The 22139-nt window shown below is 45.4% G+C and overlaps 1 protein-coding gene across 6 annotated transcripts in view; it reads left to right on the forward strand.

The window, feature by feature from the left end:
* The window catches only part of TBC1D4 (TBC1 domain family member 4), a 117492-nt gene that overhangs the window by 83669 nt on the left and 11684 nt on the right, over window positions 1-22139 (forward strand). For 2 of the 6 annotated variants that reach the window (XM_077343978.1, XM_077343979.1), the window contains exons 10-16: window positions 2128-2354; window positions 7719-7868; window positions 14565-14725; window positions 16156-16365; window positions 18173-18331; window positions 20210-20368; window positions 21170-21414. In XM_077343978.1, coding sequence (XP_077200093.1) covers window positions 2128-2354; window positions 7719-7868; window positions 14565-14725; window positions 16156-16365; window positions 18173-18331; window positions 20210-20368; window positions 21170-21414 — 1311 coding nt within the window. Of the gene's footprint in view, window positions 1-728; window positions 805-2127; window positions 2355-7718; window positions 7869-11609; window positions 11771-14564; window positions 14726-16155; window positions 16366-18172; window positions 18332-20209; window positions 20369-21169; window positions 21415-22139 lie in introns of those variants that run through there. The other 4 variants (XM_077343980.1, XM_077343981.1, XM_077343982.1 and 1 more) reach the window with 3 other exon arrangements.

The following is a 22139-nucleotide window of genomic DNA, read 5'->3' on the forward strand; positions in this document are numbered from 1 at the left end:
TATAAATTATACTAGATTTAAAGCTCGTTGTACTTTTAAATACAATGGGCGCTAGAAAGGGGGGAGGGGAGGGAAGAAGGCCTTTTGGGCCCAGGGGGAAGGCCTGCTTCCCTCCCTCTTCCCCCTGGCTGTGGCATGGCCTTCCCCCCCCGACCCAGAAGTTCCTGGGCCCAGGGAGAAGGCCTCCTTCCCCCTCCCCCCCGACGGCGGTATGGCCTTCCCCCCGGGGCTAGGCCTCCTTCTGTACTCACGCCGTCTTGCCGCTTCCCCGTTGCTTTTTGGACTGTCCTGGTGAGGGCCCAATCGGAATGAACTCAGGCGCTTCACGCCTTCCAATTACGCCCTCACCTGGCCTGGCCCCACCCACTCTCCGCCCACTTAGGCCTTAGCCTTTTATTTAACAGCGACCTGCTGTTAAAAATGGAGACATTATCCCTCTTATTAGAAGATAATAGCAGAACACTTTTAGTTGCAAAGTTTTATGCATCATAGATAAATTTTTGCAGCATGGTCTAGTCCAGCATGGCAATCCAAACAAAGGTCTTCTGAGGGCTCTCTGCTTCCACCAACTACACCCCGCCCAAATACCATTGCCATGACTGTATCTAGACTGTATCTACCTGTATCCATGGCCCCCTAGGTTGGCTGGAGCTTCGGAACATTGTCCTCTGCTCCCATCTGTTGCCTGGTAACCTGTGTCTTGCAAGAATAGCTGCCACACAGCCCCAGACAGATGTGAATTGGGAGAAAGCGTGCTCCCCAGTCTTTTCAAGCCACCAAGTTACCGGACGTGTCTGACAATAGGCAAGGGGGCTAAGAAACATCTTGTGAATGAATAACAGGCGAGACTCCCTGGAGAAGACCATAATGCAAGGACAAGTTGAAGGCAGCTTTTTCAGTCCTGGCCCTGACCTGGTGGAATGAGCTCCCGGAAGAGCTAAGGGCCCTGCCAGAGCTTCCAAGTTCTTCAGGGCCTGTATGACGGAACTCTTCCACCAGGCATTTGGTTGAGGCCGGGCTGGTTAAGATCTGGGCTCTCCCCCTTGAGCAAATTAGATCGGTGCGGTTCCGTTGACCCCACCCCCCTCCCCCAGTGTCATCCGCCTGTCGAGCTGGGGGTGGGAGGGTTAACCACCACTATCTGGAATTGGCTTTTAAAAGATGTAATGGGGTTACAGTTTTATGGACGGCTCTAATGTGGGGGGTTTACAGTGTTAGCCACCAGGTGTAGGTTTGGCGGGAGTGGTGGGATACAAGTTGAATCATAACTAACTAACTAACTAGCTAAATAAATAAATAAATAACAATTAGCATAAGAACAGTGTTTAGCTGCCTTCTTATTTTCTTGGAGTTTTATATGAGAGTGCCTCAGAGAGAAACAATCTGAGAAACTTCCGTGGTTTTGTGGTGACTTCTCAGAACAAAAAGAAGTAGGCTGATGAATACAGATTCCTAGCATTTGTCATTTAAGGAAGAACATTTTAATTGATTATCCTTTACAGTTAGCTTGCCTGTGTCTTCTTGGTTTGTGCCGTGTGTGAAAACAATTCGCGGCCCGTTTTCTGTTTGTTTCTTTTTAAAAAAATGTTCTGCATCCTGGACTCCTCCCTCCCGCAGCAGCCCCCACCCCCCTGCTGAGATTTAGATGCGTTAACATTCCTTGTGATTCGGAATTATCCTGCCGCTGTTACTGTTAATGTCTCCATTTAATAATAGACTCCTTTTCCAGGATACTGCTTTGACAGCACAGGAAATCTGTGCCTGATATGTCGAGGAAATGAGCACAGAAACCAATTTTGATTGGAGACTGAGCCTGGAGCTTGATTTTCTTCTTTTCCTCCCTTTCTCTGAAGCCATGCGACAGTCTAGATGCAGCGTCCAGTAGCTCAAGGGCGTTTTGAACGCTGTTGAGGTTTTGTGCAGCATTTTCTATCAGAGGACATGACATTTTAAAGAATTGGACTCGGCCTACTTGTATACTCATGATAGTTGGTTCCAAAGACTTGTATCTCCTTCACCGAGGAGTAAAGTGAGCCTTCAGCTTTGGTTTGTTTAGCTGCGGGGGTTCCTCTGCCTCTGTACCGGAGTGCAGAGAAGAGAGCCTCACTCCTATGTGACTTCTTTTAGGACTGCTCATCCGGGGAGTCTCCTCCCCCTACTCCTCCGGGGTCACCGATATCCTCCGCTTGGCAGCCGTTTCCCGAGGAAGATTCTGATTCGCCTCAGTTCAGAAGACGCGCGCACACGTTCAGCCATCCGCCATCCAGCGTGAAGAAAAAGATCTCTTTCCAGGACGGGAGATCCCAAAGCGTCAAGTCTCCTCTCCTGAGACAGAACTCTGTGGAACAGAGCAGGTGAGTCTAGGCCACAGACACCTGAGGGAAATCCCTTCCCTGACCCACAACTAAGTGAGCTTGGAGGGTCCCCCGCACTCTTCTTAGGTTTTCCTCAGACTCTTCCTGAGAGTTAAACACAAGGGCCCCATCGGAGTAATTAGCAACTATTAGTAAGCTGCCAAAATAAACAGAGAATAGTGTTTACAACATATTTTGCTCAAGAAGCTATGCTGAGTTTGGTGGGGATTCCTCCACAGACTGTGTTTGTGTTGTACATTTGTGTGTACACAACACACACACACACCTCTTGTCAAGGTTTTGTTCTTGTTTTTTTAACTTTATGAAAGAGATCACACCAGTGATCTCAACCAAGCATAAAATCCTCATCATGTGAGATACAAATATATAATAGGCTACACGTAAATTTGAAAGCAATTAACTGGAATAAGCATTGTTCTTGCTTTTTCTTGGGGCGAGCGGAGTTGCAATGAATAGGAGGAAAAACTGGGCCTCTGGATTTCTGATCCTCACCTCTTTAAGGATTTAAAGAAAGAGTTACAATCCTTTATGTACAGGGTGAGATAACCGGTTTTCATTTAGAGTTATAGCAGTGTTCTCTTAAATTGTATGTTAGTGCATTCTTGAATCTGGTGCTGTTTGCCCTGCAGTTGTGAAGCACTTATCTTTCCATGGTTCATTGATTTTATAATGAGAATACTCTTTTCCCCTCCTCTGCAGTAGGCTGTACTGCAGTCTTTTAAACCCGATGGCCTCTAGCAGTTATCTGGCTCTGTAGATGTGGAACAATGTTTTATAAAACAATGGTTCTTGTTCTTGAAAGTCCATAATCTTCTTCCTTGTACTTGGGTCTACAGCCACAGCTTTGTATGGGGGGGGGGGGCAGGGGGGAAGAGAGGCAGGAATCCCCTGAGCAGGCTGTAAAGATGGCCATACAAACAATCCACCACTCTGTGGCGCTCACTTTATCAAAGTATGCCTCCCGGATCTGGAGAAATGGTGTTTCCATTAAATATTACAGTGCGAAATCTAGCATTCCAAACATTCTTGCCACAGCCTGCTTCAGTACCTGCCACACAGAGTAATATCTAAAGCAGTCTTTCTCAACGCTTTGACCATTGAGAAATCCCTAAAACATCCTTCAGGCTTCAAGAAACCCCAGAAGTGGCATGATTGCGCAGAACACGTTTGGGAAGCTTAGCTGTGGACACACCCACCTGGGGCCCCTCCCCTTCCTCCCCTTCCAGGCCCATCATTGGCCATTTTGGGAGGGGTGGGCGGGTCAACATGACCATTTATGGTCATATCACCTGATAAATGTTTAACAATTTTTAAAAAATATATTTAAAAATTAATTGACTCCTATCCATTCAGGAAACCCAAGGCTGTCAAAAAAATCCAGGGTTTCACAAAACCATGCTTGAGTAAGCCTGATCTAAAGTTACCTGGGCCCATTCTGCACACAATGGTTGATGTACTTTCAATGCACTTTAGAAGCAGATTTTCATGTTCTGCATGTTAAAATCCAGCTGCACAAGCACACTGAAAGTGCATTATCCTACATGTGCAGAATGAGCCCTGGACAAGTAACGGGAGCGAGTTAGAATGAACTACATAGGGATATCTTCAACTTAGCCCTAGATAAAGAGGAAAGGGATCTGCTTGGGATGCAGAGATTTTAGTGCTGAGTAGAAGGATAGTTGTGCAATTGGACCGCGAGGAAGGTTTTTGGAATAACCACAATTAAATGCTGGGCTGTCAATATTTTGTTTATAACAAGTTGTCATATCCTTCCCCTGTACTTACTAATTCTCCCTGCCCTGGCACAGAGAAGGGGAAGTGTGGGTTTTTACTGGTTAACATAGGACTGGTTAGTCATTTCCATAGAAAAGTGTGACAGCTTATTAAAAGCTAAATGTACAGAGCCCAATGTCCAGCTGGTAGAAACTCCAGAACCAGGTGACAAACCTCTTCTTGCTGCAGACTTGCATATTGATCCGTCCAGCTTCTGTTGCCAACTATATCGTCCTTCCCCTTCAGCTAGGATTATATTAAAGATCACATTGCAGAAATCCAGAATGGAGAAGCAAGGAGCTCAAGATTTTAATATGCATTTTCTTGTCAAGACTTGCAATGGGTATTATTCATTTCTCCTTTCTGGAGGTTACTGCAGTTCTGTTATGTATCAGAAGAGCTCTGCTGGACTAGACCAGCCATCCATCAAGTCCAGCATCTTATCCCAGCCAGTTCCTCTGGAGGTCCAACAAGGAAGGCATGCCCTGACATGCTCTCTCAGCAGTGTCATTAAGAGATGTTCTTTCCCTGAATGTGAAACTTCCCTTTAGTCACCATGGCTAAAAAACACAGGTGGAGCCTGTTTTTTATTAATCTTCTCAGCAGCAGACAAGGAATCACCTCTAATGGCAAACCTGTGGGGGTATTTGAGTGCTATTCCCCGTCTATATCCTGGCCTTTGGACACTTCGTTCTGAGTTACTAAGGAAAGAACGGGGGAAAGGGGCAGGTGGATCAGGCTATTGTCTATCATGATGGTGAATTGCGGACAGATTTAGTGTCTTTTCTTTTGGTTGTTTTGTTTCCCCAAAATTTAATCAATAAAACAGGAAACTTAAAACGTAAGCTGCAATTTGGACTTGCTGGCAGCTACTTACCACGGAAGTAGCAATGGCTTGGGCAGCATGGTTTCCACTCAGAATGGCAAATGCCCAGCAGCTGGGTCATTCTTTGTTCTTTTCCTGCATGCATGTGGATTCCAATGAGCAACCTAGAGGCAATATCCTCACTATTTCCCACCCTCACCCCCCAATGGTGCAGTTCACATCCTGAGCAGAATATAACTGCAGTAATCCTAAAATGGGCAGTGGGCTCCAGATTCCTGCTGAGTGGGGCTTCCTGTACTAGTGAGTGGCCACTCATGTGCACAGCTTAGAGCAGGGGGGTGGCAAAACTGGCTCTCCAGATGTCCATGGATTACAATTGCCAACACAGGCTTGTGGTAATTGTAGACCATGGACATCTGACTAAGATTGTCCCATTTGTCCTAAGGGTTCGTCCAATTCGTTCTAAGGGATTCGTCCTATCCCAACAAACTGGTGATCTCTGGCCCAAAAGAAGTCTATCTTGCCTCAGCCAGGGCCAAGACCTTTTCGGTCCTGTCCCCAGCCTGTTGGAAAGAGCTCCTGGGAGAGCTAAGGGCCCTGACAGAACTGGGCCAGTTCCGCAGGGCCTGTAAAACAGAGCTCTCCTGCTAACATTTGGATGGGGCCAACAAACACCAAAACAACTTGATTTAAATATTGTCTGGGCTCCCTCAAAAAAATCTGAGAAGATCTGAATAGAACAATTCTTTATACGGCTGGAATGATTGCTTTTAACTTGATTGTTTTGATGATGATTTTAAAGTTAAGACTGTAGATAATTTTATTATTATAGATGTGTTTTATGTAACAGTGTTGGAAGTCACCCTGAGCCAGCATGCCCGGGAGTGGGTGGGGTGGTGGAGTATAAATCAAAGGATAAAAGAATAAATCTGAAGAACCACAATTTGGCTACCCCTGGCTTAGAGGTAATATTGCCTAGAGGTTTTTGGAAGCAGAGATAAAAATAATTTTATGGATGCCATTTACATGCTTTTAATTGCAATTATTTCCTTTGTTGGAAATATTTACCCCACCGCAAGAAGGAATCTGGACAAGCAGAATATTAATGCTCCAAATATGATTTATGTGAGAGGTTAAACGTTCTTTTAAAAATCATTCCAACCGTAGACATGTGTAAATGTTCTGTTTTGGTATAGCTAATTCCTTTTGGTTAAGCTGTTATTAAAACGGCATGACCTTGAATGGTTAGACACACTCTTTGGCTATGGTTAGGACTTATTACACCAGGGGTAGTCAAACTGCGGCCCTCCAGATGTCCATGGACTACAATTCCCAGGAGCCCCCTGCCAGCAAATGCTGGCAGGGGGCTCCTGGGAATTGTAGTCCATGGACATCTGGAGGGCCGCAGTTTGACTACCCCTGTATTACACCTCCTTCCCTGAACTGCACCTCGGTAACGTTTATATTGACAAGCTCTCTTCCCCAATCTGTAACCTTTGAATGGTTCGGCGCAGTTTCTTTTCTCCTTTAACATGGAGGAAGGGGACATCTAGTGCAGAGCTTTATTTTATCTTGTTAGAGCAACCATGTTCGAACTTTTAGCCGTGAAGGAACCCCTGATATTATTTTTGAGGCTGCGAGGAGCCCGAGAAGTGGTCAGCTGGCCATGACTCCCTGCCACACCCACCAGAAGTGACATCACCCCCCCCCCCATGTTAGCAGGCAGGCTTAAGGAGGACTGAAGTGAGGGTAAGGAGGCAGTTTAAGGTGGCAGTAGGTGTACAGGCTCTGCCCACTCCCAGGCATAGAAACCACAAGAGAACTCACACTCAGGAGGGGAGAGGGGGAGCAGTGGAAGGGGCAAATTCCCTACCTGGTGGCCAAGTTCATTAAGGCTGGAGGGGAAAGACCATGGACCCCCTCTGGATCTCCCATGAACCACAGGGGTCCATGAACCCCTGGTTGGGAATCCCTGTGTTAGAGATTGGACTGTTACAAGAAATGCCACAGCCAAGAGGGGCATAAGAGTGTGTTGCAGGACCAAGGGGCCATTCTAAATCCGTGCAAAATGGCAGAAGTATAAATGCAAGTAGTCTATTGTTTAAAGTCAATGAAGGATGTAAAATAAAATGCTTCATTGCTGGCCAATTACTGTGCATGCTTGCATTCAGAAACTAGAATCCTTGTAGGACAGAGAGCCGTGTTTTGGTATTACCTGAAGGAGCCTTGAAGCGGCTGACAATCACCTACCTTTCCTCGCTCCACAACAGACACCCTGGGAGGTAGCTGAGGCTGAGAGAACTGTGACTGGCCCAAGGTCACCCAGCAGAACTCATGTATCTCAGAGGGGGTTGGACTAGATGATCCAGGAGGTCCCTTCCAACTCTATGATTTTATGATGCCAAGGGAAGCATCTTGCCCCCAAACTGGAAACATAACATTGCAGGGGGGGGAGGGTTTTACCCCTGGGAGGGTTTTACCCCCACCTTTCATTTGTTGCGAGTAATGAAATTATGCACATTAGATATATTTGGGCACTAATGCCTATTGTCATTTGCAAAAACCTCATTATGCCCTAACCCTCTTACATGCTGTTTTGGTGATTAGCCCCTATTTATGATTCAGGCCAGGACTGAGCTGTAACCTGGTGAGTATGGATACATTTCTGGGCACTCTTGGAGGGGGGAGAAAATGTCATACTAAGGACTTATTGTGCTACGCTTTCTTTTATTGCCTGCGGTCAGGCCGGCCCTTGCCCGACGCGTTCGCAGCGAGAGTGAATCGTCCGCTCCGGCCAGTCTCCCTTCTTCCTTCTCTGCCCCATCTTTCCTGAAAAGCTTTTACCAGAGCTCAGGAAAGCCAGCTCCTCAGTCTGAAAATGAATTTCCCCAGAGGTGAGAGCGCTGGTTATCTGCCTGCCCTGCCCTGCCTCACTCCCCACGCAGCTGGCTTGTCCTCGTCGTTGCTGCTGCCAAAGCAAAGTATTTGGAGAATCTCTGAGCAGAGCATTCTGCAGAAATGCTTGTTGAGAGAGAAGCACACAGAGCCTTTGCTTAATTATTGCACCGTTTTTATCTTTCTAATGCCAAGAAAAAAATCAGCATTGCCAAATCGAATTAGCAAGGTTTTTGTTGTTTTATACTCTTAAAATGGAATTTTAAAAAGATCATTAAAATTAAAAATCCTTCTGGTTTAGTACTGGGATTAGCAAGTCCTTGTGCTTTTTTCCTGGCCTCGGGCAAGTAGTCCATGTCTATTCCTCCTACATAAAATGGAAATTATGCTGGTTTACCCATAGGGCATTATTAGAGAGTCTTGACATGTGAAAATTCTCCGTATTTATATGCTTTCACTCATGGCAAGGTGGAGGTTATCCACTTCTCGAACAAAGTTTGCGTTTAAGAAACGTTCTTCAGGGAGTCTTGTTCCAAAGATTGAATGGTAGGCTGTGAGAGCTGGCAATGTTGATCATTTTAGTGAGCATTTCACCACTAATCAACTTCTCTGTAATGTGTGTGTTGTGTTAAGGTTGTGTGGCAGTGACTAACACTGGCATGATATATATATTTTTAAAATGCTTTAAACAGAAGTCACCCTTTCTTCATCTGTGTGCTAACGCCAGGTCACCAGTGGAGAGGTCATGCAGAATATGGTTGGGAAGCATAGCTGTGGACAAATCCACCCAGGTCCCCTCCTCTCCTCTCCCCTCCCCTCCCCCCTTCCAGGCCATTTTGGGGTGCGGGGACAGGTCAAAATGGCCACATATGGTCATATAATCTGATAAATATTTACTACATTCTAAAATATATATTAAAATTAACTCCCACCCATTCAGGAAGTCCTTTCTGGGCCATCAAGAAACCCCAGGGCTTCACGAAGCCCTGGTTGAGGAAGCCCTCTGTAAACTCTCCCAGTGGTAATGAGTAATGGGCGGTGGAAGTGGGAGGGCAGCCATCAGGCAGATACTAAGGAGATACTACTATAAGAGTGTTATTGTATTAAACATGTTGGTATTTTGGGTTTAAAAAATCATTAATTGGGTTTGCTGCTGCCCTTTATACAGTTTCTATTTCCCATTCCTGGCATTACATTTTATGGTGTGCATGGCCCAGCCCAGCAAAGTGGCATTTTTGTCCGATCTGGCCCTCATAAAAAAATGAGCTTGCCATCTCTGGCCTGAAAGGTCTGAAGCTAAGGCTGAGATTGTGATTGGAGGGCTAAGTGCATAGTCTGATGTAGATCTATTACATCCTCTGCACTGTTACCTTTGAGGCTGTATCCTGTCTCCCTCACCTCCCCAACCCCTCCAAGAATAATCTTGAGATGGAGCAGGAAACACGGAAGGCCAAAAACAGATTGTAATAATGTGTGATTGCAGTTACCATCACACTCGTGTCCTGGAACCTGATTTCAATCGTAGAAGGGGAGCAGGTATCCCCATTAGGGTTGCCAGGTCCACTGGGCTGGGAAGGGGTCCCCCTCTTTCTGGATTCACCTTGCCCCCCCCCCACTTCCCCCAAACCTGAAGAGTGCCGTGTTTTAATGTGGTCTGCTAACGTCACTCGGAAGTGACGTTGACACGTCAGGGTAATTGGGAATGTGACTCTCCGGTTTCTACCATAGAGTTTTGCCTAAAGGCCAGAACGTCACCCCCAGACTTCTCAGACATGCTGAAATCACTTCTGGGTGAAGTTGGCACATTGCCGTGCTCCTGGAAAGCTCCTCCCTCCTTTCTCAGCTAGCAGCACCGATGTCTCTGGCAGCTCTAGACTCCGTACAAAATCTAAATGTGGTCGAGCCACTTAGAAGAAGAGCAGCACCAGCCACTTCAGTACTTGTCAAGGGAAATCTGTCCACAAAGCCCAGTAATCGCATATTTGGTGTCAAAAGAGGAAGTCTTTCTAAAATGAGATTTGTTAGGAGGAAGCTGAAAGAGAGGATCAAGAGTGTCCTTGTTCCATGGAATAATTGTGGTTTGTGAAACAGCTTTCAATAACTGAAGCTCAGAACACATCATGGAAACTAGGAAATGCTACAAGTACATGCAGGATGCTTCTCGCATGGTTGCCAAGCAGAGTTAAGTCACCAGTATGGAGGACTAAACAAATGTAAGTTGACATTCAGGCAGTCCAGGGCTGGAGCAGCCTTTTTCAACCTTTTGACCGTGGAAGAACCACTGAAATATTTTTCAGGCTTTGAGGACCCCCGGAAGTGGTGACCTGCCTCTTCAGAAAAGTAAGATGCAGGAACCAGCCAATTGATCAATCGATCATTTACCATTTCCATTGTGGAGAAAGAGACTTGACCCGCAGAGCAACAGGAGTGACATCTAAGGATGTCAGCAGCCATCCAAACTTCTGGGAAAGGCCGTGTAACCCCTGGGGAACTCTCGGGGAACCCCAGGGCTTCCGGGACCCCTGGCTGGGAAACTCTGAGCTGGAGGATTAACAACATCAATACAAACCATAAATTCTTTAAATTGTCAGGTTTGGATGGAATGCAGCCAGAAATGCCAAAGAACTCAGATGCAAAATGGCTGACCTCATAACAATTTTTATCACCCGAAACAGCTTTTGTTAACCCAACTGGTAAGTCACAGATCAGTTCCTAGAGCCTATTCTCAGTGAAATGGTGGAAAGCATGATGGAAGATGGAATTGTTGAGCACACTGTTGAACATGGCCCGCTGAGAAAAAACAATCCACTGAAAGTCTGCACCAAGTGCTACTTGAACACAAACAGTCTCCAGCAATCAAAATAGAATTTGTCGCGTATTTAGTAATGGGGTCGGATCTGGCCAAGTTTTCCACGAACGAAAGGGTTGCAGTAACTTCCACCCATTCCCTCTTCCTGTTGGAGATGTCCAGTAGCTCTCTCACACCGTTCCTGAGGGTGACCTGTCTCTCAGGAGCAGTAGAGAAAACAGGGGGGAAAAAAGATGAGTTTTTACCCTGGTTCGACCAGTGTAAACAGACGAACAAGTCTGCCAGTGGAAGGATGAAAACTGATAAGGACTCTGCCGTTTCAGGGTAAGAATGCTTTGGTGGTTACAGATCACTGTAGCCCTCTGGAGTAAGAATTTAAACTGCTTTTTAAATCCTCTCCTTAATTTCCAGATTACTAAGGAAGGTGTGATTGCTGTAATTTTTCTTACTTTCTTTTTTTTTACTATGCTTGTTTTCTGTCAGAGGAAAGATTCAAGTGGGTAGAAGTGTTGGTCTGAAGCAGCACAACATAACAAAATCAGAGTCCAGGGGCCCCTTTAAGACCAACGAAGATTTATTCAAGGCGTGAGCTTTCGAGTGCAAGCGTGAGCTTGCACTCGAAAGCTCACGCCTTGAATAAATCTTGGTTGGTCTTAAAGGGGCCACTGGACTCTGATTTTGTTTTGTCAGAGGAAAGGAGAAGTTGAACTGAAAGCAAACGTCCCTGTCCAAGACAATTGCAATTTCTGTCTGTAGCATTGAGGAGTGAACCCTGAGCTAACTATAACTTTGTGGATGGAACTTTTTGTGCGTGGGGGAATGTTTCTAAAGGGAGGAGGGTAATATTTTGAAATCAGGGTTTTGGAAGCCTAGCACAATGTTTTGTTTTGAGGGGGGGAAAGCACCTCCCTGCAACAGAAGAAAGACCTTTGCTTGTGTTTGGACAAGCACAGCACTCAGATAATGGCACTTGAAGGGAGAAGGAAAGAACTTCTGTCGTTTCGGTGTGAATTTAGGGAGCCAGTCTCTTGGATAGAGTCATTTAAGAAAAGAGGTCTCCAGTGAACGCCTGTGCTTTAAGTGGCCCCACAGGTAGGTGAAATGTTTTGTCTGTACCTTTTACCGTTTCAGAGTAATGTTATTGGCTGCTTAAAGTTAAAGTGCATCAGGTTTCCTAAGGTTTTTCACAGTCATTCTGGTTTAGTTACTCTTCCACAGTGAAGAAGGTGAAACCTCAGGGGGTGTGCATGGCCAAATTACGTGCTGTCACTGGGATACGTTTATGCACACTCGTTTTCTTGTGAAAATGATCTGATTTCAAAGGATCAGGGCGTATCACTTCTGCATGTTTTAGGGGTAAACTATAAACACATCTCTCTCTTGCCAGTACACCTTGTTTATGTGTGCTGGATCCTAAAAGCAGGATAATAACCTATCAGCAAAACTTAGTACTCCCCCCCCCCCGCCACCGTGGAGTTTGTACCCAATAAATCCTTGAAACATTGGGGGAGGGGTTGCTTTCTATTGAACAGTTCCTAGGCTTCTTCCAATAAACATCTAGGCTTGTTAACTCTGTGGGAAGCTAGGCTGTTCGATGAATTGATGTATTTTCACAATACAAGATGCCTTTTTTATCATTCTGTTCTTTTAATATATTTAATGGTTACAGGAATCTATTTAGCTTGACTTACGTTGAGTTAAGCTTGGCTCTGAAGGCAGTCTTGCATTCAGGCTTTTACAGTCACTCTTAGTTGTGTGTTTAGATTTTCTAATAGCAGTCTTGCACTCAAATAACTAAGTCTAGGGCAGATTTCTGGGAGCTGATGCCTCAATCACTGCAAAAGGTGGCTGGGAGGGAAACCACGGACCCATTATGTTCTGCACCCCTCCTCCAGATGAAATTGCTGAATAAATATACTTGTGCTGGCAACTTTTTGCATTTTAGAAAGGAATGGGGTTAAATTAAAGCAAGTTTTGAATGAGACAAGATTTATGCTTCTAAAAGAATCCTAATTCTTCAGTTCTCCTGTCTTGCTGTCTACCTTTGAGTAGTTTGGTGATTTGATTCGGTTTTTTAAATGCGTGGTGTATTGTTGTTTCCCTGATTCATAAACGTCCTCTTTTGGAAATGCAGACTAGGAGGAACCCCCTAAATATTTTTGATCTTGTGGAAGATGTAAAAACAAAGGCCATGCAATTGTGACCCATGATATATAGTGGACCTGCAACTGATTGTACCTCACAAAGAATAATACATGCACATGTGCAGGCAAACATGTAGGAAACTCTTGGTTGTCTGTAAAGTTAAATCTCTGGACAATTTCTGGCCTAATTCTAGTATTGTATTTATATATGTATTACGTTTATTCCCTACCCTTCCCCGGAAGCATGGGGTGGCTTGCAAAAAGATTAAAATACATAAAAATGAAACATTAAATATTAGGTTTAAAAAGTTTTAAAAATCATTAATTAAATATAAAATAACTAAACCAGTTTCCAGCTGCCCCGTGTGAAAAAGGGGGAGGAATGATAAATGAATTGAGATAACATTTAGTTACAGGAACATAATGTGAGTCCCAAGGCACCTTTAAGACCAACAAAGTTTTATTCAAGGTGTGAGCTTTCATGTGTGTATGCACCCTTCCTCAGGTAATGGAACAAAAATTATAAGAGTTGAGATAAAAGGAGAGAGTAAATTTACAGACACCTTGTGAAGTAGGTAAGGCTGAGAGAGCTCAGACAGAACTGTGACTTGCCCAAGTTCACCCAGCTGGAGGAGTGGGGAATCAGACCTGGTTCTCCAGATTAGAGGTCACCCACTCTTTAACCATGATGTCAACCTGATCATTTTTGGATCCTTTCTCCCCAAATGGCAGTTTTCATTTGGAGCAATACCTTAATAAATGGATGCAGATGGAAGGGGTGGGAAGCCCTTTAGTAACTCTAGGGCTCTTTGTGGGGGCCCTTTAATAACTCTAGGGCTCATAGCTACAAAGTGAATTCAGACGGGCAATGCAGAACTATAAGCGTAACCCCTTGATTTGCTTCCTTGCATGCAGCTCTCCCTCGGAATGCCAGGGCGGCTGGGAAAAGAAGGCTTAATATATTTTGGTTGAGCTTTCCACTCCCTGTTGCCATTATGTATACAGTCTTTCAGCCCGATCTATCCAAAATGCCTGAGGTGGTCCCGATCCTTCAAAATCTAAATAAATAAATAAAATAAATAAAAGGTGGAGTAAACAGGGATGCCATCCTGTATTCGAAACGTTGGCATGAGGGGCACGGGACAAATTTGGAGAAATGGGTGGTCAGGATTTGGATGGTGAGGATTCCACTGTATACTGTTCCTCCTTTAGATTTGCTACGCAACTTCCGGTTTTCCAGCATTGTGGTTTGTTTTTTGTGTGTTTGTGTGCTGTACTTCTGAATCCTTAGTGTTTCCACATGGAAGCATGGAAGCCGTCACTGACTTGCAGAATTGCTATGATTCAGTCGCCAGGGTTTTGGCCAGGGGTAGTCAAACGGCGGCCCTCCAGATGGCCATGGACTACAATTCCCATGAGCCCCTGCCAGCGATTGCTAGCAGGGGCTCATGGGAATTGTAGTCCATGGCCATCTGGAGGGCCGCCGTTTGACTAACCCTGATTTTGGCCATGGACTGTTGTGTGTTGAAATGTGGGAATCATTTGAGTCAAGGATTGCCCCAGTGCCTGACTAATGAAGCATTCAGGATCTCCTGACATGTGATGCTTCCATCCTGGGTTATAATTCTGCAAATTTGGGGCATATTTTCTAGCTTTGCATGGCACCCCAATCAACGCGACTTGACAATGTCTCTTTGTCAGCGTCTCAATGTCGGGGTCGTCGCTTTGTCCCCTTTCCGCAGCAATGGGGAAAGACGAAAAAGAACATCTTCGGTCTGCAGCAACGATTCTCTAAATGCCGTTGGGATCACTCTTACCCCCCGCCGGATTTCTTGGCGACAGAGAATCTTCCTCCGGGTGGCGTCGCCCATGAAGAAATCTCCCTCTGCAATGCAAAATCAAGGTCTGTGGACATCGAGAGAGCAACATCTCTTGAATGAACAGTAGCATTTTCCAATTTGTGTTTCAGGAAAGGATATGAGTGAGCACTAATACTTAATGTGCTTTGTCTGTTTCATTGGAAGTATTAATATGGCTGAGTAGATTTTTAGTATTTCAAATTGACGTTCTCTTACTTTTGAGGTCCATCGTGGAGGAAAATGATTGACGATATACTGGTTTCCTTTAATGAGAACAGCAATAAACTCCACACTAGTTTCCAGAACAAGATGGCCATGGCCAGAATCAGCTGGCTGTGGGTTTTCTGGCCTGTGTGGCTGGCCATGGCCTAATGGCTTTAGTCCCTGACATTTTGCTGATAAGTGTGGTCCTACCTCTGAAGATGCCTACCAGAGTCACAGGCTAAACGTCAGGAACTACAACTACTAAGCCATGGCTACATAGCCCGGAAAAGCTTTTGGTTGAGGCCAGGCTGCGTACCGGGTTGTGTCCTGGTGATAAGAGCGGGTCCCTTCCCCCCCGGGGGGCCCTACTACTGCCCCCAGATATTACAGCTGATTGCCATAATCTGAAAATGGATATTTGAGAAATAACAAGTCTAATGAGGAACTGTAGTGGCCGTAATCTGGGTTATTTTATTTTTTTCTATCTGTTTTTTATGATATAGCATGGGGTATGTGCTTTTACTGTATTGTGAATAGGGTTGTGTGCTTTGGCGTCCGAAGTGGCTGTTCCGGCCCGAAGCAGCCAGCACCACAGGGGGGAGCAACCCAGCACCCACACGCAGGTGCAGAGCTTTGTACCTCCCCCCCTGCAGCATGGTGCTGGGTGCTTCGGGCCGGAACGGCCACTTCGGACACCGAAGCGCATAACCCTAATTGTGAGCCGCCACGAGCCAGCTTGTCTAGGATTGTCAGGATAGAAATCTAATTAATAAAACAAAATAAACCCACAGCAGTCGTGATGTGACATTGTTAACTATGTGGAGGCTTTGGCTTCAAACACCACATTGCTGCTCAGGGCAGTAAAAGAGTTAAAAACATTTAGATTATTCCAACCAGTTTATATTAAAAACCCAGGCGCTGCCTGCCTTCTCTTTGATGGGAAGGGGGGGGGGGAGTAAAGGGCTACATGGTGTGTTAATGACATGGCACGTGAATGCTGCTGTCTGTGCATAGGATTGCAGCCTAGCATGTATGCTGCTGCTGGTTATTTTGTTAGTAGTCATTGTGGTCTAGCACAGAAATAGAAAGCAAAAATGCAACAAAGTCCATGCCCCAGATAACTTACCATTTGAGCAGTGGCTCACACCTGTGGCAAAACCACATATGGTGTGAGCAGGGTGGGAGATCACGTCTATTTCTGCCTGGGCAATAGAATTTCGAGAGGGAAGGGGGGGGGGTTAATCCATGGCTAACGCACAGTTCCTTGCAGATGGTGGGGATGGGAGCGAACTGTTACCCTTGTCTCCCCTTGCGCCGGCACTGGAAGAAGACCCGCTGGCTTCCCTGTTGCAGAACGATGATGCCCAAGATAAATCTGGGGAGAAGAAGAACTCTGAAGAGCTGCAGAGCCTGTGGAGAAAAGCCATCCACCAGCAAATACTGCTGCTTCGGATGGAAAAAGAAAACCAGAAATTGGAAGGTTAGTAAAGGTCAAGAGGGCAGCTGCATTGTACCTTTTCTTGCAGGAGCAGAAGTTCAAAGGGCAGCTAATGGTATGGACCGAGCCAAAGGCTCCTTCCCACCACTTAGGTGGCCTCTATTGCTGAAAGAAGTGCCGTTCAGGTTGAAGGAAATCTTCAGAAATTTGCTGAGCTGAAGGGCAGGATAAGGAGTAGGATTCATCCCAATGTATATCCTTTGGAATCTGCACCATATCTTATTGGCTGATTCCCTTTCCCCTGGCATATCCATCTTGCTTCCAGGCAAGGTGGTTAGATCTTGTCTGGAAATACTGCAATGCATTCCTTATCTTCCTTATCTTCTTCTGTGCTTTATGTAGACTTATGTAGACTTCCCAAATACACACACAAACCACAATATGAACTGAGACCGGGCCCCAGAACTATAATTGTAGAAATATAATTACTGAGATGTTTTAGGCTATAAGCTTGCTCATTTCTGGAATCAGGTTACTGAGGTCCTTGCCGTGTGAAAATACTCCTTCCCCTCCTCTCTTTCTCTCGCTCTCCCTCGCACATTTTCACACTCTCTCTCTCTGACACTATCGCACACACCCTGGAACAGGCTCTCTCACACACAGTCTTTCTATGAAGCATTTCAACAAAATACTAATAAAATATTTCTTTTTAATGCTGTCGAGGAGGCTTTGAATGATGACCGTGTTGTTTTTCATAGAAGGTAAGATGGCCTGTAGAGAGAACCTTTCTCTGTTCTTCTCGAGAACCCCGACTCTGTACTTGGGTGTGTTTTGAAATGTTGTAGTGACTTTAATAATCAACCCTGCCCTGAGGGGAGAGAGGAAAACTAGGAATGTGTTCCTCGGAGCAGTATTTCCTCCCCCCACCCCCCCACCCCCAAATATGGATGCGGCACCCTTCTCAGAATGGAGGTATAGAAAATGAATTCCCTTGAAAGATGCACCTGTATTGGAGTCGGTTCTGTTAGGTTTGCATGCCTCAATATTGGGACATGTTTATGTTTATGTGCGTTTTTGTTTATGGTATTGTTAGACCTCCCTCCCAGCAGGCAGGCTCAGGGTGGTGTACAAAGATATAAAATATACAATACAGTAGAAAAAATTAAATTTGAATAAACAATGACAAATTAAGACAGGTTAAAGCAGCAGCGATTATATATTATGGGTGTTGAATTCTCCAAGAAATTCAAGTGATCAATACATAAATAGATGGGCCAATGAGTGGGTGCGGCCATAAATAGGTGGGTAGATGGATTTAAGCTTTGGCCCCGACCCAAAGCCTGGTGGAAGATCTCCGTCTTACAGGCCCTGCGGAATCGTGCTAACTCGGGGAGGGCCCTGAGGTGCCCCAGGAGCTCATTCCACCAGGTGGGGGCCAACACCTAGGCAGAGAAGCCTGGTGTGTCCAGTGACTAGAAGGCTGTAACACACTTAGAATCTTTGTATGAAATACTCCAAAGGACATGATGAACATCAATTGACGTTGAGCTTAAGGGTAGAAGTATAGCTCCTTTCTCACATGGTCCTTGTGTTCCCAAGAAGCCAGGTGATTTTTTAAAAACACACACTAAGGTTTCTTTTTAAGCAGTTTGTTATTCTTTACTACAAAATATTATAATGAGTAACCAGACAAGGTTGCAGAACTACATCCACTTCCTGTCAGGTAGGTCTTCCTTCCTCCTGGCTGGTGGAAAATGACATGTAGGACTTACTTGATATAAACTGCTCATCTGCGATCGTGCATCTGAAGTAGTGTGCGCCTTGAGTTCTCTTTCTCGATCTCTTGCAGCGAGCCGTGATGAGCTTCAATCCCGAAAGGTTAAATTGGACTATGAGGAAGTGGGTACTTGTCAGAAAGATGTTATCAATGTCTGGGATAAGAAGCTGATAAACTGCAGAGCCAAAATCAGATGTGACATGGAAGATATTCACGCAACACTGAAAGATGGTAATTTTGTGTGTGTGTGTGTAATATGACAGCAGTTGTTACACTGGTCTCTTGATTTTTCCCATTTGAAGGCTAACTTAAGGCCAACAGGAGCGTCATGTAGAATTGACAAGTCACTTGGTCATGTCATGTTCTGTTTCCTTGCTGTGGTATATCAAATCGAAAAACTGAGTTGTCGTATTCCCTGGTCCACGGACTCTCCTTTGAGGAATACTTGGCCCAGAATAAGCATTCATAGGCTACAATAGAGGGCTGTAAAAATGGGCTTCCCAGCAGAACCAGATTATATGGTGATGATAAATTTGTTCACAGCCTTCCCTCCCCTGGGGGCTCAGGGCAGATAAGAAAATATTTAAAACAATAATATAATACAGTAAAACACAACAATATTATAATCTATAATAGGTCCCTAAAACATTTCCAAGCCACATTTTCCTTACCGCAGGAGCGTTGATAGCCATCTTCAGATTCTGATGTAAACTTGGCTGGTGTTCTGAACAGGGAGGCCAGGATTTTGATACCATTTTAGAACTCAACTGTAGGCCTGGTAGAATGGCTGTCTTGCATGCCCTGCGGGACTGTTCAAGGTCCCACTGAGCCTTGATCTTCCCAGGGAGGGTGTTCCACTAGGACCAGACCTAGCCTGAAAAGGCCTTGGCACTAGAGGAGGCCAACTGGACAATTGCATGGATTAGATTCAGAGATATATAATTTAGAGTGGGGTGGGGGGAGGGGGGGAGAGAAGCCCATGTACCTAAACTTGTTCCTGGGACTTCTTGCTTTTTGCAAAGGCAAAAGACACATTTAGACACCACGGTAGACCTCTGCTTCCCTGTCAGAGGCACAAATGAAACTCACAAGTTGTTGTGCTTACCTGTCTTAGTATGCAAAGCACACTGGCAGGTTTTCTGATTTGCAAAACCATCAATCAGATGCCAGTTTCCATCGCAGTGTTGGGCTAGTTAAGTGTAGGGGTGTGCATTCGGTATATCCAAGCCGAAAAAAATAGCTGAAAAACACCTTATCAGTATTTTCCAGATATTTTTTCAGCTGAATATAAATTGGGGTATTTATTCAACATTACAAAATAGTCAAGACTGAAAAGTCCCAAAAATATTTGAGAGTTTTCAAGGCCACTGAATAGCTGAGGTTAAAAAAAAATGTTTAAAGGAATTGCATACCCTTAACACCCATTGCTTAGATGAGGTCTTTAAATAGACCGAAAGCCCATTAAGTATCTCTGGAATAAGCGTGCCACTTGCAGAATGTGTTTAAAGAGACGGTGTTCCCTTTAAATGCCTTCACCACTTCCATTGAAAGCAATGGAGGATGGGGGCACTTCCTTTAGGAGACCATAGAACTGGACCTCCTAGTCCAATGTTTTTGAAACTTGAAGGTTTTTTGAGGAAAGACACCAGCAGCTATGTTACAGATTTGGTGCCTCTGCCTCAAGAAACAGCTCCAACAGAGCTCCAGATACCCCCGGATTGATTCTCCATTATACCCCATAACACTATAGACTACAATGATCCCCGTAGGGTACAATGAAGCTGAAAACAAAATAGAGCATGGGAATCCTGAATATTTACAAATCCGAATACCATACCAATATTGGTATTGGGGGATGTTGGGAAATGGCAATATTTGGGGATATGGGGAAATGTCAAAATACAGTAGACAACTCTGCTCCATCTTCAGGGGTAGTCAACCTGTGGTCCTCCAGATGTCCATGGACTACAATTCCCATGAGCCCCCTGCCAGCGTTTCTCTACCTCCTCCTTCAATTCTGGTGCCCAGAACTGAGAACAGTGCTCTAAGTGAGGCCTAACCAGAGCAGAGAAAACTTCCAATTTGATTTTTTTTTCTTGGTATGTTCAGGTGTACCAAAAAGCCGCCGAGGAGAAATCTGGCAGTTCCTTGCTGTGCAGCATCGGGTGAGGCATCGCCTGTCGAACAAGCAGCAGCCCCCTGACATCTCCTACAAAGAGCTCTTGAAGCAGCTGACCACTCAGCAACATGCAATTCTCGTAGATCTAGGTAATGCATTGTATTGGGAAGCAAGGCTCAGTGCGTGTTCATGCAATTAATCCCCGGTGGAGGTAACAGTGGAGGAAGTCTTGTTCCCAGGTATCTGAAGAAGTGAGCTTGTACATGAAAGATTATGCCCAGAGTTAAGCTTTGTTGGTCTTAAAGGCAGACTCAAAGAGATAGAAGGGAAGAGTAACACCCCTGGTCTTACTGCCGTCTTCCTAGAGCAGGGGTAGTCAAAATGCGGCCCTCCAGATGTCCATGGACTACAATTCCCATGAGCCCTTATCTCTCCCCCCCACCCCCACATTTGAGCTTTGTCCGTGTTTGCGTGTGCATGTGTATGCGCGTGCAGTGGCTACTTTATGACTGGCTCCACCTCCCACAGTGGCCATTTTGTGGTCATGCACACCATCCAGTGTTAGAAGCCCCCAGCTGCCCCCAGGCTTCACTTCTCCGGTTAAATGATTCCCCGGGTTCAGGGAACACATGAACCTGCTCCCACAGCTATTATAAAAGCGGGCAGGTGAAATTTAAAAAGCTGACAGCCGCTCTTCGTTTGATTTTTATTTCATTTATGTTTGGATTTGTATGACCCCTCAGAACCAGCAGGCCGGTTCGGGACGGTTAACAACAGGCTAAAAACCGTCACATGCAGAACCACCAAAACAGATAAAACAATAAAGTGCATTTGATTCCATTATTAATTACTTGCAAAGCTACCCGTATTCCAGAGGGAAGGTTCTTGCAGGAGGGGGCCAGCTTGGTGTTGTTCTGTAGCTCATTGGCCCCTTCCCGTTCTTGTTGCAGGAAGGACCTTTCCGACGCACCCTTATTTCTCCGCTCAGTTGGGAGCGGGGCAGCTTTCCCTCTTCAATCTCCTGAAGGCTTACTCCTTGCTGGACAAGGAGGTGGGCTACTGCCAAGGCATCAGCTTTGTGGCCGGAGTGCTGCTCCTCCACATGAGTGAGGAACAAGCCTTTGAGATGCTGAAGTTCCTCATGTATGACCTGGGCTTCCGGAAGCAGTACAGGCCCGACATGATGTCCTTACAGGTGAGGCAGAGGGACAAAACCCAGCGGGGAGCAAGTTCGGATGCCAGAGCGACATGTGGACTGGATTCCACGTCATCTGAAACAGTTCATGCACTGAATGTAGCCTGCTAGCCTCGGCCACGCTGTGTGGTTGTGTTTGCCAGTTGCAGGTGTGCCAGCCATTGTGTAGGAGAAATGCCGGGGGACTTTTTGGGTTGATGTCTGGGTATTCTTCAGGAGAAGAATTGCTATAGGATGTTTCTACATCTTTCCAGAGGCTACTTTGAGTGAGCTACCAAGCCAGGTGTGGTTTGGCATTTTATAATTCCTGATGATTTTTTACCACTCAGGCAATGAAAAAAGGCATCCAGGTATTTTTAAAAAGGTGGTCACAGCAGCAGGTACAGTCAAATCCACCTGCAGAAGTGACATGGGGGGGGGGCTATGCTATTTTGGAAACTGTGCTGTTTTCAACACAGTGGCACTTCCTTCTGAGTAGCCTTGCCAGGAATCGGGCCTGTTCTTCTGACTAGCTGTTTCCTGCCTAAGGCATGGCTTCCTTCTCAAGTTTAAAAACTCCATTAACAATATAATAAGACCTGACAGCTAATCAATATCTGCCTGCTTCTCATTTCTCTCTGGAGGAGGATGGAGAGTCCGTGTGCTCAGAATGGCAATGAGTCAAGGAAACGCACGGAATTTGCAGTGGGGGGAGGGGGGAGAGAAGGTGATGTGGCCAAGCCGGT

Source organism: Paroedura picta, chromosome 6, assembly GCF_049243985.1.
Source record: "Paroedura picta isolate Pp20150507F chromosome 6, Ppicta_v3.0, whole genome shotgun sequence".
NCBI lineage: Eukaryota > Metazoa > Chordata > Lepidosauria > Squamata > Gekkonidae > Paroedura > Paroedura picta.